The following is a 17,180-nucleotide window of genomic DNA, read 5'->3' as shown; positions in this document are numbered from 1 at the left end:
CACCTTCGAACCAGGGGCTTATGCTCATATACCAATAAAGTTGCATTTTAAAGGATTGCAATCTAATAAACAACGTCAGAGTGTTCGCAGGCATTACAGGGCAACACTCACCCTACTTTGACTAGGCGCACTAGGGTCTCAATCCGACATCCTCTGTGTGGAGAAGAGAGGTGCAAGCGCAGACACGTGGCACTGACATACCCAACCACAGCCCGCAATCCTCACACCACCGAAACACCCCCTCCGAAACACGTCATCCCCCTTTCCGCCTTTTCATCATTAGAACTAAAGTATTTAATGTAATACTACTGAACTGTACGACGGAGTTCATTCAGGAAAAAAGAAAAAGTCCATTCTGAAAGCTAAAACAAAAAGTTCTGCTGAGAGAAATCCTCATCTTTACAGTCAAGCAGACGGCTTAGACTGGAGGACGGCGGCTGACGGAGTCGTACACATCCTTTTCTCCCCTTTATTCAGTCTGAGCAGAGCTGTTTGCAAAACACTGTGACCAAGGCAGAGCACAAAATAATTAATGAATCGAGGCAGGAAACTCACTGTTGCTACAGAAGGGAAAAGGTAATCCTGTATTCCTATTGGGCAGCATATGGCCATGTGCTCAAGAATCACCAGAGAAGCTGGGGCAAATCAAGCAAATGTTCTAATATTAGAAAATGTTTCTAGGCAGTGATCAAACCCTAAACCTTTAAACTATGCTGCTTTTCTGCAGTGGATAACTTTTTTTGCTCATTATAGGAATATGTTTATGCATGTATGACATGTTTTAAGTATTCTGAATAAGAATCAAGCAAAGCAAAATCTAAATGTTTGTTGGATGAGGCTTGTCTAATCAGAACTATTGGCACTTTATCAGGATCATTCAAACACAGGGAAAAGGACTGGATTCTGCTTGGGCTTCTACTGATAAAACCTGATCAGGATTCTCGGTCATATTGAGCATGTCTTCAGCCTCAGGCTACCGAGGTAGGGGTTTTAATTCATCCACGAGACCTGTCTTAGTTTTAAGAAATTAGGACAGTCACAGCATTTGTTGAGAAAGAAATTGATGACTGTCTAAATACGGAAAGCTTATGCATTATTTTTTCCTCTCTCATTTAATTGGCTGAAGTACCTTGACTAATGCCCATGAGTCTGCTGACAGACAGTGTTCTCCAAACAATATGTCCTTTTAAAGCCTAGAGTGTGCAGGACTGAAGGAACGGCATACAGAACATGGTTCAGATAAGGACAATGTTGCTAATTAAACTTTAAGTGGGTCTTTTTATTTTAAAATACTTTCTCAAGTTAATGTGAGGCCAACAATAAGTAAGCCATTGCAGTTCATTCTCAAGAAAAAAAAAATGTAAACACTGTAGTGCTTTGAAAACATTGCTCTGTTTGTTTAAGCATCCTGACAAGCCCAACACATCAACACTGGCTCAACCAATGGCGTAACTGGGGGCGGGACTACTCACTTGGCAGATGAGAGAAAAATTATTGCTATCTTACATCTCTTAACTATTGTTACATTGACAAGTTGTTTGAACCTATAATTTTGATTTGCACTGAACAGTGCAAAGTTTTTTTTACAATGTTATTTTACAAAATATTTAGGAGTGTAATCGAAAGTCAAGATGAAACAAAAATAGCAACAGATCTTTCATATTGTGAGATACATCTGAGTGTAACAAAATATTGAAAAAGAAGAGGACTTGTTCTATCAATTGATTGGATTGTGATAAAAAAAAAAAAAAAAAAATTATGGATAAATAATTTAAGGTGCGGTCACAAACATTAGGCAAAATGTCGCAGGTAAAGAAGGTCCATTGTCCGTTATCAATAAAGCCCCTTTCACACTGCACGTCGGACCCGGCATATTGCCGGAACATTGCCGGGTCGCCTTCTCTGTGAAAGCAAACACGTCCCGGGATTGATTCTGGCATTGAACCCGGGTCTGGGACCTAGTAACATGCGATGTGTGAACAAAAGCCAGATCTAATGCCGTGTCGAAGTGATGACGCGCGTTATCACACGACTCTTTTACAGGCTGTTTTGAAGGAAGATCAACGTTCGCGACAAAAAAATGTGCGCAAACTGTAATGAAGTAGAGATCAGTTAGTTCCTCACTTTCCGCACTGATGCTGAGAGCGTTTGCTTGCTTGAGTGAAAGTATAACGTGCCTAATGTTTTCGACTTGTACATTACGCGTCATGCCCTGATGTCAGGTGTCGTTACGGGACCTTTACGGGTTGTGTGGGAAAGCACGCACATATCCCGGGTAATCACTGGCAGTGTGAAAGTGCAAAATCTAGCGACCTGGGAACAACTGCCAGAACACTTTACCCGTGTATTTGCCGGAATGGCAGTGTGAAAGGGGCTTCTGTGGCAATGTATTACTTCTAACCTAATCAGCTTTATTAGCGGTAATTCGCATGTTTAAGATTTTACAAACTTGAATCAAATGCAAAATATTTCCCCTCGAAATTGCAGATTGGGCATATTCCTTTTCAGATGACTACATTTTTCCGTACTAAGGTAGATAAGGCTGCTGCTTAATATCTATAACTTGTAATCAAAAAATAGCTAGGGTTAATTTTCATTTTATGCTGATTTTGAACAGAAATATATCAGTTAGTATATTACTTCACTTAGCTAAAGCAATCTTAAAGAATTGACGCACAGACTAATAAGGCCCTGTTTACACTTGGTATTAAGATGTGTTTGGTCGATAGGATCATAAAAGGACAACGCTAAACACAGGTGTAAACTGGGTGTGAAACGTTTTGAGCTGGTCCACTTTCAACCACTTCCAGAGGTAACGTTAACGTAAATCGAAAACGCATTCGACCGGATTAAAGACAGTGGAACGGAGCGACAGAGATTTACCCTCCGGCTCCGGATCCACTCCGTGTTTTACATTCCCCACTCCAGGAAAAATCCTAAGAGAAAACTCGCTCTGAAACAAACAGTGAATAAACACTTGTGCTGTTATACTAAATTAATCAACATTATAACCACAGCTAAACCAATCTAGAACTAACTGCTGTATAAGTCGTCGAATATAAGCACTGGCAAATGGTCATTTCAAATTCAGAAGGGTCTAAATCGGATTTAAAAAGTTGAGCTTGTGGCATAAATAAACACTTAAGTACGTGATCGAGTCATTGTCACGCGCTGAAGTTCTTGCAGGCTGTTAACTGTGTATCTGCAGCCTTGACCAGGCAATATGCATCTGCATCATGCAGACCAAACGCTTAATGTTATCGGTCTGCACATTTCTGTCGCTTACTATAACGTTACCCGCGATTTTAGCAAACGGCTCCTTCGAAAATTTGCAAAGAAATAAACCGTTGGCTTATCGTTAGAAGCAAACAAGTCCAAATATGTCGTAGCAGCACACTTCGCGTCTTTTCCACCATTTTCCCACATTTGGAGGCTGCTAGCTAGCCATCCTGTTTAGTAGAGTACAGTAACGCAATGTGCAAAACTTGGGAAAACTTACCCGTGGCAAGTCGTTGCAAAAGCGTTGACGGTTTTCTTTCGAATAAATGTGCGATCCTAACTTTCGGCCGGACTCAGATTTTTAACTCCCATCTACTCCCTCAGTAGAGTACAAGATTGATTTCTTTTTCCTTTTCATTCCGCACGAATCTTTTCAACTGGCCGAACTGCCATTTTCCAGCGGAGCAGGACAGGACTGCGTGAGAACTAGAGAAAGCGGGACGGAGAATAGCGGAATGAGCCGAAAACGTCCGAAAGAGTAAATCTCGGATAACGCACGAAACGTTCATCACCCCTGCCCTCGCTCTTGCGCCATCCCGCTGTTGTTAGGCGAGGTATGGTATAAAACCCGTTCAGAAAAAAATGTAGACCTACAAGTGATACAATAAAAAAAATAAAGAACCATCTCAAATTACGCAATTCTTTCAATTGCCTATTAGGCTTATTTTATCATTTATCAGAGTACTGGGACATTTAAGTAACTTAGCCATTTCAAAAAGTATTATTTTATTCAGCAAACCAATGTAATTAAAATATATGTGATATACAGTATGTAACTCTCTATATAAAATATATAAAATGTAAAAGTTTGGGGCCAGATATGTTATTTTAAATAAATCAATGGTTTTATTCCTTGATGAATTAAACTGATTAAAAGTGACAGACTTTTGTATTCTTACAATAAAATTATATTTCAGAGAATACCATTCTTTTGAACTTTCTATTCATCAAAGAATCTTGAAAAAAGTCCACAAAAATATTGCACAGCACAACTGTTTTAAACATTGATAATACGAAATATTTCTTGAGAATTTAATTTAGTATATTACAATAATTTCTGAAGGATCATGTGACACTGGTGTAATGAGGCTGAAAATATAGCTTTGTAATTACAGGAATAAATTATATTTTAATAAAATATAGCTATTTTAAATTTAAATAATATTTCACAATATTACAGTTTTTAACCTATTTTTGATCACAAATAAATGGTATAAACTTAATATGATTTATAAAAAAATCATAGACCCCAAAGTTTTAATTCTAATGGTAGTGTAATAATTTCTGGAGGTAGTTAATATACCAGAGTCTAAGTATGAAAAACATTCATGATCAAAGCACTGAAACAACTGAAATATGTTTATCAGCAATTATGTACACATTTAATCATGGTTAAATCCAAATTTTACAAATACATTGAGCGTGAGTGGATTTAGTTTAGAGTCTAGGATCTTTTTGAGTCCATGGCTGTGGAAAGAACTGGATCAATTGTACAAATTCAACTTTAAACAAAACACTACAGTACCATACAAAAGTAAATGAAGGTAGTATGTGAACTCAAGGAAATAGTGCCACACAAATCTGAAGTACAGAAGAAGAGAAATACAAGTCAGACTGGGAGTGCAAGTATCTAAACTTCGTCTTCTGTCTCTTTAATTTTGATTAGTGAATGAGGAAGCAATCCAGTTTTAGCAAACCATTACATAGAAAGCTCATGTTACTCGTAACTGAATCATTTCTTTGTAACCAAACAAGCAGATGTCAACACTTCAGAAGGCTATAGTGCAGATTTAAACTGCAGCATTAATTTAGGGTACTCACAAAAACATGCCATACAGCTGTTGTGTGAATTCAAGAGAACAGACATTTCCATAAGTCATACTACAACACACTGAAAGACAGAGAGCCACCATTTGTTAAAGATTACATATGTCAAATGATTTCAGTTGTACAACACTGCTAGAATACATATCGAAACCAAAACATTATGAATAAAAAGTTGTCACCAAATTAGTATTCATAATCTATTTTGTTCTTTCTAAGTAATGAGAACAACTACGCTCAGGTAAACATGAAACTCTACAAATGCCAACACTGGCAAAATGGCTTTTTTTTCATACAAGTCATTGTTTAGGTGCTGGAAAAATATTGAGTGTGACTGAATGAACACAAAACTGAATCCAAATTTGCAAAATGGCAAAAATAATATTAGTCAACTTATAACTACGTTTTGTTGACCCCTCAGACATTACATGACATTTTATGATATTACAGATATTTAAGATATATGAGAATGAAAAACAACAGTAATTGAACCTCAGCAGGACCACATATGTGCAAAGAAAGCGATCCTACTGTATGACCTTTCTATTCCCGTCTTGTATTACACAAAAGTAATAAATAAAATCTTCAAAATCTACAAAAGTTCATTGTACCACCTGGTAAAACAAATTCTTAAAGGTATAAATCTACCCAAAAATTTTAATTCTGTCCTCATTTACTGACGCCATTCCAAACCAGTAACACTCTCTTTGGTGGAACACAAATGCCAGCAATATTTTAAAAGAATAGTTCACCCAAAAACTTCATTTCTTGTCCCTATATTGTTCCCCACCTGTAGGAGTTAATTTCTTATGTTGAACACACAAGAAGATATTTTGAAATATTTTGAAGAACCAAACAGATGTTGGTTTCCTTTGATTCCTCTGTATGGAAAGCAATACTATGGAAGACTATGGAGACCATCAACTGTTTGATTACCAGGATTCTTCAAAATATCTTCTTTTATGTCCAACATAAGAAAAACTCATATAGGTATGGAACGCATGAGTAAATGAAAACATTTTGAGGTGAACTGTCCCTTTAAGATGGCTTTTGTCCATACAACGAAAGTCAATGGGGTCCAAAACAACACAGGCATTTTTATGTTCTACACATGAAAGTATGTTTACAACAATATGAGGTTGAAAAAATGATGACAGAATTTTCCTTTATAGAAAACTATCAATCTAAAAGACAGTTTGGCAGGTGAATGACTTCTAACTTATGAAAATGACACTAAACAAATACTTCCTAGTCCTGTCTTTTCTCTGATTATGATTTTAATGATAATGGAAGCACCCGTACATCGGAGTCGCACAGTTTTTTGGACTTATCTAAGGCTAACAGCCATCCTCTGGTTTATTCTCTTTTAGCTGGGATCCAAGCTTGTCGGTTTTCCTCAGAGCTTCCCTCCGCCTGTGTTGTGTTGATCCGTGCTGATCCATGGCGCTTTGAAACGTGGATGAGATGGCAGTGGTGTAGATGTTGTGACTTCCTTGTCATCAGACTCATCAAAGCTGACCTCCTGAACAGCTTCCTGTTTCTTAAATGAATCTCGTCTCTCAGACAAGTTTAGCTTCCTCATAACCACACCGCTGGAGTCCCTTGCTCGTTGGCCAGCCACGTACAACCCTTGTCTAGCATGGTCACCGACACACACAAAACCTGAGGCAATGTCACAAGTTTGTGACTCGAGTCCCTCAGCTTCTCTCTGGGGAACTTCCACAGTGTGTCTTCGCGTGGAGAAGCCCTTTTTGTCTCCATGTTGTGCGCTGGAGGGCCTCTCAGATGAATGAACCCTGTTCAGCAACGGCGAACGGGGTGATTCTGCACTGCGGGGACACACCGTCTGTCTCACGATGGTCGGCGGGGACATCATCTTATTATGAAAGGAGTGGAGGCTTTTAGGAACTCCGGCGAGGGAAGATGGAGAACACTGTGGAGACAGAGGCTGTGAGGAAGGATTGCAGGCGAGGGGAGACGGGGGAATACTGTTGGTGGACTTGCAGCGGCCTGCTTTGCCATAGCGGAGGCCAATCTTGGATCCCAAAACGTGAAGGGAACTTGGTCGACTTTGAGGGATGGGTGAATTTGGAGAACTTGAGCAGGGTGAAGAACTCTGTGGAGAGTTTGAATCTGTGGAGAGAGTACAAACAGTGCTAATCAATGACATACTACTTAAAGGGGGAGTTCGCCCAAAAATAAAATTCTGCCATTACTCTCCCTCATGTCGTTCCAAACCTGTTAGACCTTCGTTCATCTTCAGAACACAAATTAAGATATTTTTGATCAAATCTGAGAGCTCTATGGCCTTCTGTAGACAGCAATGCAACTGAAATGTTGCCAGGTCCAGAAACGTAGCAAGGACATCGGTAAAATAGTCCATGTGACTTCGGTTGTTCAGCTACAAGAATACTTTTTGTGTGCAAAGAAAACAATAAGAATATAATTTATTCAATAATTCAGTAACTATCTTTTGCCATTTTGGAGAGTACCCCAGAATGTTATCAGTGTTGTTTACGTTTAGCTTGCGCGCGCTGTCTACTGAATGTAAACAACGCAGATTACGTTGATTATGTTCAGGGGTACTCTCCAAAATGGCGGAAGACGGTAACTCGGGGAGAAGAATTGTTGAATAAATTATATTACTGTTTTCTTTGCGCACAAAAAGTATTCTTGTAGCTTCATAAAATTACAGTTGAACTACTGTGTACGGAGGATCAGAGAGGTTTAGTAATTAATGACAGAATCTTTGGGTGAACTAAACCTTTAACAAAAATAAAATAAACATTTAAATACATTTGATAAAAAAACTATTTATGGTTCAGTGCTCTAATGCTCCTCCACAGTGTTTACAAATTATATACGGTACGTTTTATATATTCACTACTGTTCCAAAGTTTAGGATTGTTAAATTTGTTTTTCTATTGTTAATGTCATGAATTAATAGTTATTAATTCATAAATACATAACAAACCATGCCTTGTCATAATAAAGGTCAAATTATATGTTTTAAAGACACTTATTGATGTTCACACACAATCATGAACGTCTGCAGGGATCCTCATACGATATCATTCAGTGAAAATAAGTCTTTCAAATTTTAATAAGCTATGGAACATTGTTTTGTTGAGAAATAAAACTACCATTCAATAATTATTTTCTATTCAAGAATTTGATTCCTTGAAGGGGTGATTCTTTATATTCTATTCTATTTAATTCTGGATCTGACAGTGAGAGAGAGTCTAAGTCATACCACATGACAGGTCTGGAGCTGGGCTTCTGCACGGGGTGTTGGGCCCCGGAGACAAGCTCGGCGTTGGAGAGTCAGACAAGCTGTCGTTAGGTGAGTGCTGAAACCCCGCTGAGAAACTGCGACTGTTCTGAATCCCCGGGTTGTGTTTTGGCAGCTTCTTTAACAGGTTTCGCCGTTTGCTTGAGAAATCAGGCTTAAATTAGATTTTGGGTTTCAATGATTTTTAACTAGTTTAAGATATTCCAGAAGACACTACATCTTTCCAACCTGTCTTGACCCTCTTTCCTTTTGCTCTTTTTACTGCGTCGTGCCATCTTCCCCTTTGAGCTGGTCTTTCTCGCAGGCCCGATTTTAATGGACGTATTCTCAAGAGGAGTGGTCTGCAGGGTCACTTTACTGCCACTCTGCAATTGGAAAAATCAAGAAATCAAGCATCTATACAAGTCCTTAATAAAAAAGCACATGAACTCTGGATATATTTGAGAATCTCACCTTTAGAAGAAGCTCCACCACATCGGTGTGCACCAGACCCTGGATACACTCTCCATTCACGTGAGTGATGAGGTCACCAGCCCTCAGCCCGGCCTCGTGAGCAGGACTCCCGTCTTCAACGCTCTAGATCAACGCCGACACATAAAAGAGCATTTAAATGGGTCAAACCAATAAAATGTTAGTACACTGGGTTCGGAGTTTGGTTAACCATAGTGGTAAACCATAATGAAATTATGTATTGAAACTGAAATTAAATTTTTCATTTAGCCAAAAACATTTATGGCTTTCCTTGGGTAAGTGATGATTTGTGACATTGTTTATACTGTATCTTTTTACAGTCAAAACACTGATTGAGCAATTACATGAAACATTTCACTAAGTCGTACTGTTTCTTTTAGTATACATTCTAATGTTCATTTTTGTTTATTTCATGCTATAACTAGTAAGGAAAAAGAAGAGATGTTCAGTTCACATGCTGCTTGAAATGAGGAAATGAGTTTCAGTCAACGATTTTGGCCAAAACTGAAAAATATTTTTGATGCATCACTAGTTAACCATGTGATTCACTTTGCATCGATAATACCTACCCAGACCATGTGGTGCACCGTGTAGACATCAGTGTCGCCCATGTAGACCCGAATGGCACGGAGCGCAAAGCCGTACTTCCTCCCAGAGCTGTGGATGACCACAGGAGGACGAACACTGCTTGCGCCGAGAGAGAGGTCTCGGTTGGGGGAAGAATCCCGAGATGAAGGGTTGGATGAGAGAGAGTGTGAAGACATGGGGCTTGTCTGGAGCCCACCAGGGATGTCATCTACAGATATAATACATGATCATATACAAGATAAATGCCTCATAACAGCTGCAATATCCAAACATTGGTATTAAATATCTAACACAAAGTTTGTCAAGTCATGTTTCGCTTTCATCTACGTCAATAAGCTCTCTGTTCCTCTCAACTGTTCATTGTTCTCTTGAAACCACCTGCTTCACTTGTTTATTGTGGTAGTCACATGAATTTCAGTTGCCTTCAGTGTGATGGTATCACATGATGGTACAACGTCTGCATGAACACATCTGAGCTAACTTTACCTGCTGTGACGATGAGGGAAAGGCCAGACACGGACGCAGACTTAGGGACTTTGCATATAAATGGTGAGCGTAGCTTCTCTGGGGTCTCCTGCTGGAGTCCGAGGCGACGTGGACCCTTGTGGTCCCTGCGATTAGCAGGTCTTGTTCCAGTGGAGTTACTGCGCAGACGAATTCGCTGGAGGTTTGAGACAAGACCTTCTGAGAAAAAACAAATACATAAGACAACTCAAACTGAGAATGAGCATTTACAGACTGACCAAGTCACCCTTTAATTTGATCAAATATTAGATTAAAATATGCATAAAACTGTTACCCTCATCCTCAGGAAAAGCAAAGTGCGGCATAGCATCAAGGCTCTGAGTGCTGTTCAGAATCAGAGGACTAGTGCCCCTCTCAGGCTGAGAGGAACTGGATGATGCTCTCGGCCTCGGACTTGGACTGATTGAAAAAAGATATACAACAAATTTTGACTTCAGGCAAATAAGCAACACTTTGAAGAAATGAGAAAAATAAATAAAAAAAATACTTAGAATCATAAAAAAATTATGACTGACTGAATATAACCCTTTGGACACATTTGTATTACTTGGTAAAAAAAAAAAAAAAACAGCACTATATCATTTTTTTTAAAAGTGGTATACCACGTGACTGTCACTAGTGTTATGGTCCCACTTTATATAAGGTGGCATCAACTACTATGTACTTAATTATCATTTGGTACAGTGTACTTATTGTGTACACATATTTTTAGATGTACAAGTACATATATATTTTTTTAAAACACCTATCTGTAATTACACTGTTGACCCATTCCTTACACCCACCCTTAAACCGGTGCCTAACCTCACCCGTATCCCACCTAAATAGCAGCAAAAGTGTTTTGCAAAACACTATTAACACAATAACTACACAACTGTACTTATTTTTTTTTTTATGTAAGTACAATGTAGTTAAAGCCACCTAATATAAAGTGTGACCGGTGTTATTTTAGAATTATTCACATACACTTTTGGACTTTGGGCCGGTACTCGATGCATTTTCACTGCGGGAACCAGAATCTAAATAAAGTTCCAGGCAAAAACCTGCCCCTCAGAGAGTCCCTGTTCACGTGGTAATAAAGGTTTAAAGGTCTGGAACTTTTTGGGGTGGGACTTGGGCACTGAACATGCTGATTGGTTGAGTACATGCAGCAATGTATTTCAACCACCATTTATTCACATCATTTTTAAACAATTTTAGTTTTACGGTGTCATAAAATGTAGTTTTAAAAGTATTTCAGGCGAGAATCTGCAGTTTTGTTTATAAAGACAGCGCCTATTTGAAAACGTACATCACTGATTTCGGAGACATGAAGCCCACACGATCACTGGGCGTTCAGTGCTCATGTATCCCGACAACAGAAGCCTCACCTCAGCTAGTCCTAGAAATGTAGCCATTGCAACTGATTTGCAACAGGTAATTTTTGGTCTTTATTCTATAAATATGTTAAAATAAAAAAGGCAATGCTGTTTGCTATAAATAATGCATGTACACTTCCTGAACTACATTTCTGTGGCTATTAATATGTTTAAATTAAAACAAAAAGAGGCAGTGGAGTCTGATAACATATTTTGTCTAAATACAGTGAGGAAAATTGCAGTAGCCAAGTCGACATGACCGATGTTTTCATGTACGCTGCTGTTCGCAGAAGTCTAACATTTTTTATGTACTTGGTATTGAGAAACACAGGCAGACCTACGTCACCAAACTATTTAGCCTAATATTTACAGTGCCTTAGACGGTGATGGAAACGCAGACAGCAACAGATCTGTGAGGAAAAAAGTTCCTGGAACAAATTGTAAAACTTTTGAATTGGAAGTCTCCTAAACCTCCATCGCATATTCACTGGATTAGGGATGTTCTTTACTTCGCCAAACTGGAAAAAAATAGAATTTTTTTATGGGACTCCCAGGCAAAAAAATTTAAGACGTGGGACCCCTTTTTTGAATATGTTGGGAAGTTGACCTTTCCAGATAATCCTCAGTAAACTTAGTGTCCCGAATTTTTGCTGCAAATTAATGAGCAGAAGCCCTTTGGACCGTTACTCACAGCTAATAGTTAATTAATGTTTTTTTTTTTTTTGTTTTTTTTTTATTGTTATTTTTTTTTTTATATAATTATGTTGCCCGTCATTGTTTATTTTTGTTGATTCTTGGTGTCTTATTCTTTGTATTTTTCCCTTTTTTTATATATGTGAAGGGGAGTTTTGTTTGTTCCTATTTCATGTTAAAATTTAATAAAGAGATTGATGGAAAAAATTTATAAAAAAACAGTTTTAAAAGTCACGTACTGTATTCCAGCCTTTAGCATTACAGCATTCCTTGCAAGCTTATCCAGGTATATACTCTAGAAATATTATGTAGTGTGTTAGTTTGCGCTTCTATTCATAGCCTAGTGCTCACCTGCCCCTGTGTGAATCCTGCTTCCTGTCGTAACTTGGGAGCTGTCTAGGGTTTTCTACTGGAGAGAGCATTGAATGAGCGTCCCACCGGTCCTCCTTCTCCTCACTGCAGCTCCGCTCAGAGGAGGACAGGCTCAAGTTAGAGGGAGAAGCCAGCTGCTCGGTGCTACTGTACACCTGATTCACAAGACAAAAACAAGTCATGATCTGCTCCCTACAGTGTTAAAAGCCTCAGCCTGAATGACTGACATCGTGCACATTCAGCTATTTCACCTTGCTGAAACGATGAGAGCAGGAAGAAAACTTGATCTCCTGGTAAGATTCATCATCGTTGGTCTCATCATCCTCCTCAGAGTGATGGTAACGGTCAGTACGTGCTGGGAGGCAGATGCACAGAAGGTTCAGTTGTATCTACATTATATTTATGATTCAGAAAAAGTCATAAAAGAGCAAGGGAGCCACCTACTGTCAAAGTAGCTTGTGTCTTCTTCCGTTTCAAGCTGTGGAATGAACTCTGCTTTCTGTCTTAACAAGCCACTCCAGTCCAGACCTCGGAAGAAGATGTGATATTTGACCTCTGCTGCCCCTCCTGTAGGTCATACCACACATGATCCAATGCTGGTGATCCAATGTATATATTAAAAAGAATTACTAAAACCTAAACATTAAAATGGAACCCATACAAAATATAAAATTAAAAGTTAATTCAAAATATCAATAATTACTAGAATAATCACATACATAATATTCACACTGAATATTCAACAATAATCACAAAATAAATCTGATAAATGGGCATTCATTAGGACTAAACTGGCAAAACACCCACCAGCTCCCAAGCGTTCTTTGGGACTCTGTATCAGCAGTTTTGTGATGAGGTCTTGAGACTCAAGAGGCAATGCATCATCACCCTCTGGCCACTCAATTTCATCTATGAAGTGAGAGGGATGCAGAATTATGCACACAACATTAATAGTATAAAGAAGAATTTTACATTGTTGGTAAAGCACTAAAAGCATTTCAAAATATGAGCCCATATCAAAAAAAGAGACCACTTCCAAGTACATGATATTCTGATGCTTAGATACAGCTTAGATTCATTCTGCAATCTAGCGCAAGGGGATCTTTACACTTGTTTAGCAGAAATAATTTCAATCATGACTGAATTCTCAGGGTTAGGGGTTAAAATTCCTTGATTCTTACCACTGACCACCTGGCCAAAGAGCTCTTCTGGAGTGTCTCCAAAGAAAGGCACACAGCCCACCAGGAACTCATACAGGATAATGCCCATGGCCCACCAATCAACAGGTTTTCCATAACCTTGCCTAAGGATCACCTCTGGTGCAATGTACTCTGGAGTGCCACAAACCTACAAAACCACAGAGAAAAAGTTCGCCCAAAATGGAAAATGCTGTCATGATTTACTAACCCTAATATTCTTCCACCCCTGTTTTCTTTCTTCAGTTAAACAAAATGTTAGATCAACCAAGCTGTGGTCATTTTTAATGGTACCTATCAGTAAAAGAAGTAAAAAAAAATACAAGTTAGAATTTTTCTGAAGCGATAGTACAGCCCATGTGAAAAAAAAAATCATTACTAATTTAACTCCTTATTTGTTCAATATTACAATATTGCGGAATAATGACAAAAATGCACGTTATTAAGGAAATTTAAGAAAGAAATCTAAGAAAGAGTAGCCATTTTGTCCTTTCTTCAGGAACTTTGCAGTAATAAAATGAAAAAATAAAATAATATACCTAACTGAAATCATTATTTGCTCAAAGCCTTCCATTTCATTTACTTCTCAAATCTGATTTTAAATCACAGTTTTTTTCCTTGAAGTAAAGCTAAATGTATGCTACTCGGACAAGTTGGCGAAAAAAATAAAATAAATATGTGGTAGAAATAATGTGAATAAATTAAGAGAAAACAAGTCCTTTAAATGTGAACACTTTAAACTAGTAGAGTATTTGTGCTGAAAGTACAGGCAGACTGACCTGTTTATCAATGAACTCTCTTGTGTCTTTCTCCATGTGTTCTTCATACAGGTTTGTGGTCATGTTCATTAAACCGATTTTAGACAGACCGAAGTCAGTCAGTTTAATGTGCCCCATTGATGTAATGAGCAAGCTGAAGACAGGAAACAAACAAAGTGAATACAATGTTTGCAGGATGTGGAGTCATGCATAACTGCAGGATTACATCATCGAGCAGCTCTTACTTGTCAGGTTTGAGATCCCTGTGCACGATACCATAATTATGAAGATATTCTAGTGCCAGAACAGTCTCTGCAAAGTACATTCTGGCCATGTCCACCGGCAAGGGACCCATATTCTTCAGCAAATTAGCACAATCTCCACCTGCAAAGACAATTTCATATTAAAACATTACAGCTGCGGACTCACGACTGTATACACGAGGAATGACGCATGTGTGTGTCATATGATTCGATCAAGGAACATATTTGCAACAACACATCACTCTTCTGACTCACCCTCCACATACTCCATGACCATGCAGAGGTGCCGTCGTGTCTCAAAGGAGCAGAACATGCTGACCACAAAAGGGTTCTCTGCAAACGTCAGGATGTCTCGCTCCACAAACACCTGCTGGATCTGGTTCCTCAGGATCAAGTTCTGCCGGTTGATCTTTTTCATGGCAAATCGCTGCCGTGTCCCACGATGCCTTACCAGGTACACAGCCCTGCAAGTCAACACTCGAATCAGGATCAAAGAGGATTAAGATCTTTAAGGCTGGAATACACAACAAAGCGTTTCAAATCTCAACAGTTTTAAAATCAGACACTTGTTGCCTTTGTAAATGGTGAGAGAAAGAATCATAGCCCATGTCATTTTTATTAAATGTCATCTCTGACTGTCCAAAATTTGGAGACTTGATCTGACTTTCCACAACTAGAGTAGACCTCTCCCAAATTCAAACTGAGAAAAAAAACTCTAGACAAAAGTTGTATAGTGTATTCCAGCCTTTCATCAACTGGAGATCTAAATTCATGTGATCCTAAAACAGTTTATTCCTTCTATAAAGAAAAAAGTAGTAACTGTAAGCTCACCCATAAGCCCCATTACTGATGAGCTTTATAGTCTCAAAGTCTCTTTCCAGAGGTTTTCTTCGAGGCGTTGTGGTTCCAGGCCGATTCTAGGACACAAAATATGACACCGAAAACCCTCAAGAACAGAACAATACAACATCTATTTGACAGAAATTCAGAAGTCACAAGCTAAAAAGATCATGAACTGCTCAAGATCATAAACGTTTTTTTTTCTCCCCAACAGTTAGGTCAACTTGACATATAAATGCATGTACACTACAATTCAAATGTTTAAGGTCAGTGAGATTTGTATTTTTCCATTTTAATACAACCTTGCCTAAAAAAAGGACATGTTACTAATGATTTCTGTTGAATACTGTTCTGTTGAATAAAAAATGCATCACAATTTCCATCAAAATATTAAGCACCAAAAAGGTTTTCAATATAAGAAATGTTTCTTGAGCAACAAATCAGCATATCAGAATGACCTATAAAGCACCATGAGACAATGAAGACTTTAGTAATGGAATAATAGAGTAAAATAGAAAAAGAAAAAATTATTGTAAAAACTATTTAAAAATATTGCTATTTTTACTGCATTTTTAATTAAATAGATGCAGCCTTGAAGATCTTTCAAAAACATCTTTTGACCCAATGGTAGCACATTCAGATTTTACAACTGCTTTTAATGTGATCCATCCAGTCTCAATTACAATGTACTGCTGTTCTGAGAATGACAGACTTGAGCAAAGTAAGTAAAATGATAGAAAGTTAAAAGTTAATTTTAAATAAAAAGTTAAGCTTTTACTACATGCATATTGGTTGAATTTGCAAAAATATTACTGCAATGCATATTTGCTATTTCATTTTACAGCTATGCAATTATACTTTTGAAACACAGACTTCTGAAATAGTTTGCTCTTTGGATGAGAAAGAAATTCTAAGCTTGAACCACTTGGAAAGAAAAGTATGAGACCTCCAGCATTGCTGAGAAACAGTGAGCCATTCTAAGATTTTGTCAAGCTTTGATTTATTTTCTTACCTCTGCAGTGTCACCCAGTTCTCTGCTTGGGCTGCCTGAGTTGTGCTCAAGCTGTACCATGTCTGAACCCAGAGACAAGAGAAAACTCAATCACTTGTTTGCCTAAGGCTAACATTAAATTACCCTTTACAACATAGACAAAAAAAGTATAATTTAAGGGTGAGGTGCTAGATAAATCATAATTATACCCTCCAGGGGATCTCGGGTGAGACCCAATTGGCTGATGATGTATCGGGGGATATCAGTCTTGATGCCCTGGCCAATTTTCGCATGGTCTTCTGCAACTTCAAGTCGCTGATAAAACTCCTCAGGATCAAACTCCTGATGGTTAAAAGAAACATGGTGTGTCAGCATTATATTAATAGCATTAGACTGAGTCCCAGTCTTCACGATGTAATTAATAAAAAAATGTTAATTAATATGCCACAGGTGGTTTTCAAAATGCTATGGAACCCTCAACATTCTGCTTAGGATTTACAAATATTTTATGTCTGGAATAACATGAAGAAACAGAACAAACTGAGACAGACTAAATCCAGGAGAACTGTGGCAATGTCTCCAAGACGCTTCAAGAAACCTACCTGCAAAGCTGCCTGAAAAACAATGAGCAAGTGCACCTATATCAAAGAAAGCTACTTTAAACGCAAAGCATGCTCACGCCAAATGTTGATTTAATGTAGTTAAATGAAATTAATTTATTACAAAAAAA

General features: G+C 38.2%; 2 protein-coding genes across 5 annotated transcripts in view; both read right to left on the bottom strand.

The window, feature by feature from the left end:
• pik3r2 (phosphoinositide-3-kinase, regulatory subunit 2 (beta)) overlaps nt 1–3,779 on the bottom strand; it is a 30,648-nt gene extending 26,869 nt beyond the window's left edge. The window contains exon 1 of one of the 2 annotated variants that reach the window (XM_052548085.1): nt 3,500–3,779. The gene's annotated coding sequence lies outside the window, so the exon portion shown is untranslated. Of the gene's footprint in view, nt 1–111; nt 436–3,499 lie in introns of those variants that run through there. The other variant, XM_052548086.1, reaches the window with a different exon arrangement.
• Nucleotides 3,780–4,634: 855 nt separating this feature from the next.
• The window catches only part of mast3a (microtubule associated serine/threonine kinase 3a), a 30,723-nt gene continuing 18,177 nt past the window's right edge, over nt 4,635–17,180 (bottom strand). For 2 of the 3 annotated variants that reach the window (XM_052548084.1, XM_052548082.1), the window contains 18 exons: nt 16,660–16,792; nt 16,472–16,533; nt 15,451–15,536; nt 14,875–15,083; nt 14,602–14,740; nt 14,378–14,510; nt 13,584–13,749; nt 13,210–13,311; nt 12,847–12,969; nt 12,654–12,757; nt 12,382–12,557; nt 10,254–10,378; nt 9,941–10,138; nt 9,436–9,662; nt 8,849–8,971; nt 8,624–8,760; nt 8,357–8,535; nt 4,635–7,236 (listed from right to left, as the gene is read on the bottom strand). In XM_052548084.1, the coding sequence (XP_052404044.1) occupies nt 6,500–7,236; nt 8,357–8,535; nt 8,624–8,760; nt 8,849–8,971; nt 9,436–9,662; nt 9,941–10,138; nt 10,254–10,378; nt 12,382–12,557; nt 12,654–12,757; nt 12,847–12,969; nt 13,210–13,311; nt 13,584–13,749; nt 14,378–14,510; nt 14,602–14,740; nt 14,875–15,083; nt 15,451–15,536; nt 16,472–16,533; nt 16,660–16,792 (3,159 nt within the window). In that variant the 3' untranslated portion in view covers nt 4,635–6,499. The remainder of the gene's footprint in view (nt 7,237–8,356; nt 8,536–8,623; nt 8,761–8,848; nt 8,972–9,435; nt 9,663–9,940; nt 10,139–10,253; nt 10,379–12,381; nt 12,558–12,653; nt 12,758–12,846; nt 12,970–13,209; nt 13,312–13,583; nt 13,750–14,377; nt 14,511–14,601; nt 14,741–14,874; nt 15,084–15,450; nt 15,537–16,471; nt 16,534–16,659; nt 16,793–17,180) is intronic. The other variant, XM_052548083.1, reaches the window with a different exon arrangement.

Source organism: Carassius gibelio, chromosome B2, assembly GCF_023724105.1.
Source record: "Carassius gibelio isolate Cgi1373 ecotype wild population from Czech Republic chromosome B2, carGib1.2-hapl.c, whole genome shotgun sequence".
Taxonomy (NCBI): domain Eukaryota; kingdom Metazoa; phylum Chordata; class Actinopteri; order Cypriniformes; family Cyprinidae; genus Carassius; species Carassius gibelio.
The sequence above is the reverse complement of the archived record's forward strand: the minus strand, read 5'-3'. Positions and strand labels throughout refer to the sequence as shown.